At 43.9% G+C, this 12,280-nt stretch overlaps 1 protein-coding gene across 11 annotated transcripts in view; it reads left to right on the forward strand.

The window, feature by feature from the left end:
* The window catches only part of macf1a (microtubule actin crosslinking factor 1a), a 202,873-nt gene that overhangs the window by 171,904 nt on the left and 18,689 nt on the right, over positions 1 to 12,280 (forward strand). For 9 of the 11 annotated variants that reach the window (XM_072676059.1, XM_072676060.1, XM_072676062.1 and 6 more), the window contains 15 exons: positions 3,205 to 3,366; positions 3,543 to 3,713; positions 3,854 to 4,020; positions 4,196 to 4,355; positions 4,827 to 5,153; positions 5,403 to 5,487; positions 5,577 to 5,803; positions 6,533 to 6,739; positions 6,955 to 7,182; positions 7,342 to 7,560; positions 8,832 to 9,035; positions 10,602 to 10,827; positions 11,035 to 11,261; positions 11,878 to 12,000; positions 12,111 to 12,212. In XM_072676059.1, the coding sequence (XP_072532160.1) occupies positions 3,205 to 3,366; positions 3,543 to 3,713; positions 3,854 to 4,020; positions 4,196 to 4,355; positions 4,827 to 5,153; positions 5,403 to 5,487; positions 5,577 to 5,803; positions 6,533 to 6,739; positions 6,955 to 7,182; positions 7,342 to 7,560; positions 8,832 to 9,035; positions 10,602 to 10,827; positions 11,035 to 11,261; positions 11,878 to 12,000; positions 12,111 to 12,212 (2,835 nt within the window). The remainder of the gene's footprint in view (positions 1 to 3,204; positions 3,367 to 3,542; positions 3,714 to 3,853; positions 4,021 to 4,195; positions 4,356 to 4,826; positions 5,154 to 5,402; positions 5,488 to 5,576; positions 5,804 to 6,532; positions 6,740 to 6,954; positions 7,183 to 7,341; positions 7,561 to 8,831; positions 9,036 to 10,601; positions 10,828 to 11,034; positions 11,262 to 11,877; positions 12,001 to 12,110; positions 12,213 to 12,280) is intronic. The other 2 variants (XM_072676057.1, XM_072676058.1) reach the window with 1 other exon arrangement.

Consider the following 12,280-nt stretch of genomic DNA (forward strand, 5'->3'; position numbering starts at 1 on the left):
TCTGGTGATTCAGTTTGAAAAAGAGGTGTGGCTTGCTGCGAACGTATCAAAGGGGGCGTGTGTCGATCTCACCCTCACCAGTGTCCAGGGTGTTGCACATGATGGGAAGGAGGGAGAGAACACGTTCGGGTTGGGTACTTGGCGATCTAAATTGGGGAGAAAATGGGTGAAAATCAGAAATATTATTATTAAAATTATATTTTAAACATTATATTTAAACAAAAAGATACGGGTGCTTCAAATAGTTCTTTGAATGATGCCATAGAAGAACCACAACTGTTATTAGATGAATGTACCAATTTAAAGGTTCTTCACACTCGTAACATTAGCACCACTGACCGATAAAGTAAAAACATTGATTATTTTCATCTACAGTGGCATCTTTTAAGCGGTGGGATATATTATGCAGCAAGTGAACAGTCAGTTGCTGAAGGTGATGTGTTATAAGCAGGTAAATGGGGCAAGTGTAAAGTTCTAAGCCAGATTGGGATGGCTAGATGACTGGGTCAGAGCATCTCCAAAACATCAGACAAGTCTTTAATCAAATCAAATCAAATGTATTTGTATAGCGCTTTTTACAACTGGTGTTCTCACAAAGCAGCTTTACACAGTCAGCAATTAGTAAAAACACAAGAAACCAGCAACATAAGAAGACATGAAAACCTTAGAAGACCCACAGTGAGCAAGCCAAAGGCGGCTGCTATGCAGTGGTCAGTATCTACCAAAAGTGCTACAAGAAAGGACAACTGGGTTATCATGGACGCTTAAGGCTCATTGATGCAATCCATGGAAGCCCCACCTCACCACCAGGACTTTAAGGATCTGCTTTCTTGGTGCCATATACCACGGGACACCTTCAGAGGTCTTAAATGGATAGATTTGTTGTGGCGGCACAATCGGGACCTGCCTAATATTAGCTCAGTATTAGATCGGATGTATTGCCGTCATTTTCTCTCCTTATTTGTTAGTTTTCCCTCATTTCAGAGGCGTAAGAATTCCTGTGGCATCGTCCAGGACTGTTAAATTGAAGTTCTTGTAAGGAATTTTTATGTGTATTTTTATGATCCTGTCGATTTCATGTTTTTTCCTGTGTGGTGTGTGTGTGTGCGTGCGCGAGTGTATGTGGGCTGATCTTCATGGTGTATTAGATCAGCTCTTGATGAAGTCATTACTTCTTAGGAAGTTCGAATGATGCTAAATGTACAAGAGGGATGTCTTGACCATTTCAACTCTGCCTCACCCTTCTTAAACCTCTGTTTCCTGATCGCTCCCTCTCTCTTGTGCTCTCTCTCTCTCTCGCTTGATCTCTCTCTCTCTCTCTCTCGCTCAGTCTCTAAATCCCACTTATGCATTATTTCTTTCTCTCTTTCAAATGCATGTGTCATATATCCAGTAATAATGCACTTTTGCTTCATTCCCATTATGAAATATTGTGATTGATTCATGCAACAGCTTCACTTGTTTTTTTCTGAATAGAAAGACGTGATTCATTTTTAAGAGCATAACTTTTAAAATGAAGGATAGCTTTGCTACAAATAGATCTTTTTACGACGCCATAGAAGAACCACATAATAACAATACCACGAAAACCATGTGGTGTGTGAACGTGAATAAGAATCTTAATGTTCACATTGATGATGAACCTTTACATCAGATGAATTAAATGCTTATTTAAGCCCTTAAAGGCTCATGTTTTTATGGAAACAGTAATGGTTCTTCTATGGCATTGTGATTGAAGAGCAGCTTGCCTTGTTTTTCTTCAGTACTGCAATGTGGAACCCAGGCATTGGGAACTTGTGGTTTGGGCTGAGAGAGAGAAAAGAGAGAAGAAAGACTGGATTTGGTAGAAATCTCGTGGGCTGGTGGTGGGTGGGAAAGCAGCCATAAATGGAGGACCGTTATGTGTTGAACATAGCAAGGCGCAGGGAGAATAAGAGGAGATGAGCACTGAAAATCTGTGTGCACGAGAGGGGCTGGTTGGCTTGCTGGCCTGGTTCAGAGAACTGAAAAGGAATGAGAAACATTTCAGACATTTTCCAGTGCTCTCCCTCACAAGAGGCAAACCCTTGAAGCCTCTCCTGCCCTGAGCTGGCCTGAGAGAGAGAGAGGGAAAGAGGTTTAGTATAGCAGATATGAGGCAGTATCTCATAGATATTCAGTGAGACACAGGGCATTGGTGGCACAGCGGTTCGAGCACCAGGTTATGGATGAGTTGTTGCATGAGTTGTGGGTTCGATACCCGGGCTACCACGATTCCCAGGTGCCACAGCAGTGTTTGCTCACCACTCTGGACACATGTGCCCACTGTCACTGTGTGTGTGTGTGTGTGTGTGTGTGTGTGTGTGTGTGTGTGTGTGTGTGTGTGTGTGTGTGTGTGTGTGTGTGTGTGTGTGTGTGTGTGTGTGTGTGCTTCTGCACGGATAGGTTCAAGGCGAAAGCCAAATTTCATCTGTGTCCAACACAAATGGTGAATATGGTTGTGTTGTCTTGAATTAAAACAAAGAGGTAGTTGGTAGTAAACTTTGTGCTCCATCAGGCCTTGTTTAAAAGACTGTCTACTACCGCATGCCTCTTCATGAAGAAATGGATAGGGCCCTAACTGGACCAAGAGAAGGCATAGTGTAATGCTTAGACAACAGAGAAAGTTGGACTCTCTCTTCTGTACAAATATGCACACACATGCTTGGTTGGAGAGCGAGGGTGGGGTGGGTCATGGCTGTAGCTCATTGTTGTTGAGGCCGACAGACATCCTGTTTAAGGCAGGAACGACGTCCCTCACCACAAAGCAGCTGTGTCTGGATACACACAAACAGGATTTTCCCTCTGAAGGTTCCTTATCTTTGTACAGTATCTACCACATTTCATATATGATAGATGTGGCTGAACATGAAAGCACTATTGGAAAAGTCTCGGCTTCATGTTTTCAGACTGCACTAAAGTGTGTGTATGTGTGTGTGTCACTTTCTGCCCACTTTCTTATTCTTGTCTTTTCCCTGTTGGGGGTTGCTTCTTGTGGGCTGCCATTGTATATCACTGACCATCAGCTTAACCACTTTCAGTGAAGTGCCGTTGGTGAACTTACAGCCTGTGATTCGGTCAGTGAGTGGAGACAGGGATAGTTACTCCATTGTAAGTTATACTTGTTCTGTTTTCTACAGTCCTCATTCACCCTTTAATTTCCCTTTTACCTCTTGTCCACTCCAGGCTGTGGAGCGGGAGCAGGTAGACAGCATCCAGCCTAAAGTGCAGCATGTGAATGCCGTGGGACAGGGGCTGATCCAGAGTGCAGCCAAGCACACGGACACGCAGGCCCTGGAGCATGACCTGGAGACCACCAATCTCCGCTGGAACTCCCTTAACAAGAGGGTAAGGCTAGCGCTCTTCAATTGTCTTTAGCTGTATTGTATTGTAACTCCTTAAACCCTCTAATCTTTGTACGCAGGCCCACACTTCATTACTTTTCCACACTTTTATAGCCCCTTAAATAGAACCCTGTGGTACTCATGGAGACGCTCATATTCACTGTTTAAATGTTCCTTTAGGTTGCTGAAAGAATCGCTCAATTGCAAGAGGCTCTGTTACATTGTGGGAAGTTTCAAGATGCCCTGGAGCCATTGCTGAGCTGGCTGAGTGACACAGAGGAGCTTATAGCCAATCAGAAGCCACCGTCTGCTGAGTACCGTGTGGTTAAGGCACAAATCCAAGAACAGAAGGTAAGGCTCTTCACTCACTCCTTGAGAAAAAGATAGATCCTTTTTTTACCTGTACATTTAAGTTAAATTAGTAAAGGCAAATAACAACACCTGTTTCACACAAAACATCCACTGAGAGCTTGTGTTGTGGGGTTGTTCAGCTGCTCCAGCGGTTGCTGGATGACCGACGGGGAACAGTTGAGATGATCAGGGTCGAGGGGGAGCGCATCGCTGCCACAGCAGAGACCCAAGACAGGGACAAGATCCAGAAGCAGCTACAGAGCCTGGGAGAGCAGTGGACAGACCTGCTGGAGAAGGCCAGTGGCAGGTAAAATGTGCAGCCAGACTTTTAGAAAATAATGAAAGCCATAAATGTACTTCACCAGTATCCACTCCCATTTCACCAGTATCACACTCAACTGCTCAGAGTGGTTAGTTAGATCTGCAGTTTCATTATGTCCACCCCTACACTCGCATATACTGACCCATTGCTCCTCTCCCAGGCAAAAGCAGCTGGAGGAGTTGCAAGTGCTGGCTCTGCAGTTCCATGAGACAGTGGAGCCTCTGGGAGAGTGGCTGAGTGTCACAGAGAGACGTCTTAGCTCTGCCGAGCCCATGGGAACCCAGACCTCCAAAATCACCCAGCAAATCAGCCGTCACAAGGTACTGCACATCACCATGAATACACTGCTACGTCACCTGCAGGAGAAGTGAGCTGCTTTTCAGAAACAAACCCTAAACAGTCCTGGTGAACCTTACAGTACATTTCCTTGCAAAATTGCATTTTCCTGTGGTTTAGAAGATCCCAAGAAAAAGGTGCCCACAAAAAATAGTAGGACAATTGAGGCCTGTGGTTGGCCCAAGCTTGATCAATACAGCTTCCCTTTTATTTTTATTTCAGTCATGCTTTTGGAATTTATATGGTTTATATTCCCATTTCATGTTTTATTTTTCTTATCCATACCACGTTTTATGGTGTTTATGATTTTTTTATTCATTATGCTTTTATGATTTTTCATCATACATGGTCATTTCTCCTTTGTCCTTTTTTTTGTTTTTTGTTCCTTGTATTTCTTTTTCTTCTTTCCCTTTTGCCCCCTCTCCCTTTCATACTCTTCCTGGGAAACTCCTCAGGCCCTCCAAGAGGAGGTGCTCTCTCGAGGTGCAGAGGTGGACCATCTGGAGACTCTAGGCCAATCACTGTCCCCCCTTAGCTGTGCGGCAGATCGTGATTGGCTAAAAGAGCGTGTAGGTGGCGTGCGCAATGGGCACACTGAGCTGCGTGATTGGTGCGCTCGTCGGGAGACCTTGCTGGAGCAGGCCCTGGCCAACGCACAGCTGTTTGGGGAGGAGGAGGTGGAGGTGCTGAACTGGCTGGCTGAGGTGGCCCAGCGGCTGGCCGAAGTCTCAGTGCAAAGCTACCAGCCTGAACTGCTGGCTGAACAGCACAAACACACTCTGGTAATGACACTACAGGGAGTCAGATATCACAGTCTGGGACCATCTGTTTAAGTTTTGTGTTTCATTTATGAATTTATGAATAACGGGCTTTTAGGTTGATACTGCCATAAGAAAACCTCATGTATGTGTTATTTTTATTACAAATGGACCAGTAGACATTTTGAGAAGCAATTCTTTTGATTCAAATTTGCAGATATTTAACCCAACTGTATTATTGCATTTTTATAGCATTTCTTCTTTTTTTTCTAGTCTCTGAATGAGGAGATCGTAAGCCGGAAGAAGACGGTGGACCAGGCAATTAAAAATGGACAGGCTTTACTGAAACAGACAACGGGTAAGAGCGCAACTCTAGCTCCTTCAATAACTCAGCTTCTCTCCATCTTTTTGCACTATTCTCACCATTGCTGTTTAACTGTTTGTCAGGTGAGGAGGTTCTGCTCATCCAGGAGAAGCTGGATGGCATAAAGAGCCGTTATGCAGAGATGACAGCAGGCAGCAGCAAGGCCCTTCGCACCCTGGAGCAGGCATTGCAGCTCGCCACCCGATTCGCCAGTGCCCATGAGGACATCAACCTGTGGCTGGATTCTGTGGAGGCAGAGCTTAACAATGTAGAGCCAGACACAACACCATCCTATCAGGATCGACAGAAGGTAAGAAGAGCTTTCATGGCAGCTGGTGTGAAAACCCAATTCTTCAATCTTAGGCTTATCATTTAGTCATTGATCTTAAGACTAGTTATTTAATTACTAGTAGAAATGATTGGTATAAAAGTACTATTCAGGTTGTGTTATAACTGTGCATTCACACCGACAGTGAATCACCTCACATTGCCCAGACCACTGGTTGCTCATCGCCTGTGGGCGTTTCTAAAATTGAGCGTTCATTGCCATGGTTTTAATGACTGCAAGAAAAGACGACAAGGCATACAGTGTCCTGCATCAAGGCCCGCGTCATACTCTGCCAGTATTAGACGCTACAGAATGTACACAAAATCAAATCAGAAAAAACTGACTGTCTGTACAGTCATCACAGTTTTTATTGCTGTTGCCTATTTGCAGGAAAACCACTACCATCACCATTTTATCCGAGTGCACTAAACTATTCAAGTCAGGACCAAGTATGGTGAAAAGGTCCAAGAGCTGAAACTTGATGATGGCAGCAGTGTTTCTATTAAGAAACAATATCTAGTAACCAAATAAAAAGCATCGTTTCACAGTGACAGACATCAGCCTTCAGCACCCTGCATAAAGTTTAACCCTGCTCGACTTTGTTGCATCGCTGACTCTGCCCATTTCGCTTTGCTTTTGGTCACTCTGCCTCTTGTTGCTGGAAATCACCTTTATTTATTTATTTGTTTATTTATTTATTTTTCTCCTTAGGAACTAAAGTGTGTATCCGCTGAGAAACGGTTGGTTCTGGACACTGTTAATGAGGTGGGCAGTGCTTTGCTAGACCTGGTGCCGTGGCGTGCCCGCGAGGGCCTGGACCGCCTGGTTGCTGATGCCAACCAACGCTACCGGCAAGCTGACGAGACCATCACGCAGAGAGTGCAACTAGTGCAGGCAGCCATCCAGAGGTCTCAGCAGGTACTGCTTTTATTCTCTGGTAGAAAATACCATTCAGACTGTGTACTGCATTTAGTATCACATATTAAATGTAAAAAAAAAAATAATAATAAAAAAGCTTATATTCTTATGTTTTGTTTTGGGCAGCGTAACTTCTAACTCATGATGTGGCTCTATCTATGGAAAACTATCTGTGGGACAATGCTCTCTTTGTAACAATGAGATGTGTTTGTTAGTACGAAGAGGCAGTGGATGCGGAACTGGCCTGGGTGGGGGAGACGGAGAGGAAACTGGCGTCTCTGGGGCCTCTCAGTCTGGAGCCTGACGTGACCGTGGCTCAGCTCCAGGTCCAGAGGGCCTTTAACATCGACATCATCCGCCACAAGGACACGGTAGACCAGCTCCTCAACACACGAGAGGATATCCTGGAGAGCTGCAGCGAGCAGCAGAGAGAGGCACTCAAGGTGAGAATGGGAAAGAAAACCTGCCAGTAGTGGAATATAATAATTCTGTCCATCTGAAACTTTTTAAACTTTTTAAATTCTTGATGTGTATGAGTCTCCAGTGGCGGATTACTCCAGTGGCGGATTATTGACCATGGTTATCTCACTCTTGCCTTACAGGTAAAGACAGACTCACTGAGTTCTCGCTATGAGGCAGTCAGCCAGAGCCATGCTGAGCGCTTTTCAGCTCTGGAGCAGGCTCAGGTGCTGGTGGCTCGTTTCTGGGAGACCTACGAGGAGCTGGAGCCCTGGCTGGGTGAGACAGAGACCCTCATCTCCCAGTTACCCCCTCCTGCCATTGACACAGAGGCTCTCAGACAGCAGCAGGATCAGATGAGGGTAAGTGTCTGGTTTACAGTACAGTCCCAGTTCTTACATTGATCATGCTTAGTTTATGTTTATCCTCTTTGGAAAGCATGACCATATTGGGACTGCAGTGTGCAATGACCATGCCTGACAGTAACTATAACACATAGCCTGTTACTGGTATTGCTGTGAGCCACATGCCATTTTTTTCCACACATTATACATTGCAGTACTTTACAGGCCAGTTTCCCGGGACCAGATTAATCATAGGCCTAGCCTAAAAAGAAATTCCAGTGGTGATTCAGCACTGACACAGCAGTTTAGACTAGGCTGAGAGTAGGCTTTATCTATGTCCAGGAAACAACCCTATATATAGTTTTGGGATATTACTCTTCAAGGCTGTTTGCACCTTGTGTGTTCGGTGAACGGATCACATCCAGAATTTCACTTGACCACATGCAAAGCCAGTATAAACACATGCCTGAAAATCATTGTGATCAGATTTCGATCAACCACACTCAGAGGTTGTCAGAGACTGATCTTGACCACATAAGTGTAAACGGAAAGCGGATACCTGACTAACTGGATACAGTTAATCCAACTGTCGAAGAAAATTAGTTAACACAAGTGATCTTTCGCTATGGATATCAGCAGTACATGATTAATCACAGCTGCCAATATTACAGAGAGAAATGTGGTTCACATAGTCCGTCGCTATTTTCTTCTAGAACTGTTAAGGATATTTGCAAACCATGTTGTAGAACCCCCACTGTTCCTCAAAATCTTCTTCACAATCTCTCAATCCTGGACCACCTTGATGAGAAACCCTCAGATACAGGAAGTAAAACAAATGATGTTTGTGTTGAAATCATTTTTACATGAGATAGAAATATCTGATCTCATCAGGTCATACTGCAGCCTGTTTGTCACTGAGCTGCAGTTTAGTAGATTATTCATCTAAATCAGTGATTCTTACTCCTACCTTGGGGTACCACTACTTTTCCCTGCTGGTTTAGTGAGTTAAATGAGTAATCATTAATTGAATTAGCTGTATTGGGTGTAGGGGAAACCCAAATAATGCAGGACAGTGATTCTCAAGCTTTTTTGTAATGAGAGTTAAGTTAAGTCAAGTTAAATAATAATACATTCTTACTTACCCATTCAGAAAATTTCCTTGGCTAGTGTGATTAGGTTCGAGCCCAGAATTATAGATATTGACAAGTCCAGGTACTGACAACTAGATCCAGTGATGCACAATACCCAATTTGTTTTTGCTTACTCTACTCCACCCTCCTCTCCTGCAGCTCCTGAGAGAGTCTATAGCTGAGCACAAGCCTCACATCGACAAGTTGCTGAAGATTGGCCCCCAGCTCGCCGAACTGAGCACCCAGGAGGGGTCGACAGTGAGGCAGCGCTACGGCGAGGCAGAGAGACGCTACCTGGCTATCAAAGAGGAGGTCAAAAATCGAGCTGCATCACTGGATGAGGCTTTCTCACAATCTGCGCAGGTACATGCTCTTAAGTGCACACCTGAAGAACAGAATTTGCAATACAAGCAAGAATTTAATCACTGCTGTATGGAGTAGCACATGCACATCATCTACATGTTGTCTATGAGCTGTTGTCATATAATGCTGTCATTCTTACACTAGTATAAAGTTGCAAATCTGCTGTTTGTCGCAAGTGTTTAGTATCGCGCCGTATTCATTTTTAATTTTGAATCCGTCATCAGTGGGCCGAGTGTTTGTTATTGATATGCTTGCTGGCTTGTTTGCATGCCATTCAATTAACACAATGTATTGTTTTTCCACCCCATCCCTTTAAACTATTTGATACTGTTACTTCACCTGTCTGTGCACTCGCCTCTTCCCCACCTTCACCCCACTCTTGTCCTTAACTTTGCTGTCCTTGTACCCCCATTCCACCACTCCTGTCCCTGGCTTGTTGCATCTCTCCTCTCCCCCACTCTCCCAATCCCTCCTGTGATTGTTAAACCCATCCCTTCATCCCGTCACTCATTGTGGATGTACTGTGTGTTCACCATCATCCCTGCTCTCTGCAACACCCTCAGCTGGTAGAGGTAAGAAACTATGTCACTCACTGCTGTTACTAAAGCAAATCTGTACTCCTGGTCATGCATTTTCTTTGGTATTTGAAGTGCTGAACTGATTAGACGTTACTGCTCAGTGCTATGGTCCTACTGGTTTTAATGTAGGTATGCTTCACTTATATGCATGCGTCTGGGTTAAATGGAATTTGTTTGGTTTTAGTGTTTGGGATTTTATTTTAGATTTTAACTAGAGGCTGTAATGCCATTGATCTCTGTGCGTTTGCTGTACCATATATGGGTGATTCTTCAATAGGGGTCTTAATTATTATTTATTCTATTATTTCAAGACAATGCTTAAAGGCATTTAAATATTTTCAGTTTTCTCTAGAGTTTGTGTCATAATTGTCACTAGTTAACAGCTAGTTCATGTGCAATTCACTTGAACAACATTATGGTTTAGGCTTTAACAATTCCTTACAGAAATCACAGGCTAATGGCATTCTGTGCATTTTTAAGTTAGTATGAATTTATCACGTTTTCTTATTTTATTGGACCAGAGAAGTTTTAGAGAAGTCTGGATTGGTAACATGGCCAAACTAGCAAAGTATGGATGTTTTAAAACATAAAACAATGGAAATCATAATGATTTTAGTGCATACCTTTTTTGGTGGTGTAATAAATAATAAAAATACCTAAGCAGCTCATAAACTGCCACAGCAACATAGGAAGGGAGGGGCCTACCTAATAGAGCTTGCGATGTAGTGGGTAAGTAGAGTATAGAGGAAGGGAATGGGCTGGGCTCTATGTGTAACTCCAGTTGTTAGGTGCAGGACTTTGTCATCTTCCTGTATTTTTACTTACTTTTTTTAAAAGTATTTCTAACATTTATAATGTTATAATGGTATTTATAACCTGAGACATCATCTGTCCCATCATCTGTCATCTATATTTGGCCTTCTGCTTCTTGGTGTCCAATTAGATCAGTTAGATCATAATGAACTCTTCTTTCCTTCCTCTCTCTCAGTTCCATGATAAAATGGACCCCCTGCTGGAGACACTGGAAGGTGCAGTGCAGCGCTTGAGGCAGCCCCCTCCTGTTGCAGCAGAGGTGGAGAAGATACGTGAGCAACTGGCCGAACATCGGGCGTCTGGGCTGGAACTGGACAAGCTGCTACCCTCTTTCAGTGCACTATGTGCACGTGGGGAAGAGCTCATCACCCGCGCACCACACGACGACCCTGCTGCCCAGGGTGGGTGATGAGTTTGTACAGTAAACAAAATTAAAAATAAATAAATAATAGAAAATAATAGTGTGTTGTACTGTGATAACTACCTAAGAATTAGATTAATGCCTACTCATATTGCACTTTTTAATACTGATAAATACTGAGACTCTATAAGTCTCTTACTTGTGTACTGTATCTACAAAGAGTAATGTTTGTTGTTCTGTTCTGCAGCGGTGCGTTCCCGCCTCCTGAGGCTCCGCTCTCTGTGGGACGAGATCAGGCAGAGGGCCGAAGAGAGAGAGGGGAAGTTGCAGGATGTCCTAGACTTAGCTGGAAAGTTCTGGGCCGATATGGCGGCCCTGCTGAGTACACTAAGAGACTCGCAGGATATTGTAAAAGAGCTGGAGGACCCTGGAGTAGACCCATCACTCATCAAACAGCAGATAGAGGCAGCAGAGGTCAGTCTTACAGGATGAAGAATAAATATTTCATCATGCTGATGAAATCAGTTCATCAGTATTATGACCATGAGATTGTATTACATTCATACAGTTCATTGAGCAGTTTATTAGTGTACACTATTTGGCCAAATGTTTGTGGACACCCCTTGCATTCAGCTACTTTAGGAGACACCCATTGCTGACACAGATGTATAAATGCACTGATTGTCCCTGTAGAGTAAAATATTGCCAATAGGACACTCTGGAGCAGATCAACATGAACCAATTGTCACCACTACTGCCAGGTGTGGGCTAGAGGGGTATAAAGCCCCCTAGTTTTGAACTATGGAACAGTGGAACTGTGTTTTCTGGAATGATGGTGTTCCATCCAATACTTTTGGAAGGAGTTAAGGGATGAGATGGGGTGGTGATTATCCAACATCCTGACCTCGCTGAATGCAATCAAATCCTCACAGTGCTGGTCCATCTAGTAGAAAGCCATCTCTGGACAGTAGAGATAGTTAATCCAGAAGAAATTAGCATAAACTCTTTTTCAGTACCCTTGATTTCAGAAGACAAAATTAATGAACAGGTGTCCCAAGCTTAGCTGCATGCATCCTCTTCGTGGTTTCAGGCCATTAAAGCAGAGACAGATGGCCTAAGAGAGGAGCTGGAGATTGTACGCACACTGGGAGCAGACCTGATCTTTGCTTGTGGAGAAACAGAGAAACCAGAGGTCAAAAAGACCATCGATGAGGTAAGAACAGCGAATGTTCCAGATATGAGGGAGTTATATCCCACTGGACTTGCTGCCAGAACCAAATGTTTTTCTTTTGCTGAACTTTTGCTCTTTTCCCTTTCCTCTAGATGAACGCTGCCTGGGAAGGCTTGAACCGCACATGGCGCGAGAGGATGGAGAAGCTGGAGGAGGCTATGACTGCTTCTGTACAGTACCAAGATGCTCTGCAGGTAGGTGGCACTACACTTTTTTTAGCTGATGCATCTGTAACGTATGGATTGAATAGATGGTTGATGAA

Source organism: Salminus brasiliensis, chromosome 3 (genome assembly GCF_030463535.1).
Source record: "Salminus brasiliensis chromosome 3, fSalBra1.hap2, whole genome shotgun sequence".
Classification (NCBI taxonomy): Eukaryota; Metazoa; Chordata; class Actinopteri; order Characiformes; family Bryconidae; genus Salminus; species Salminus brasiliensis.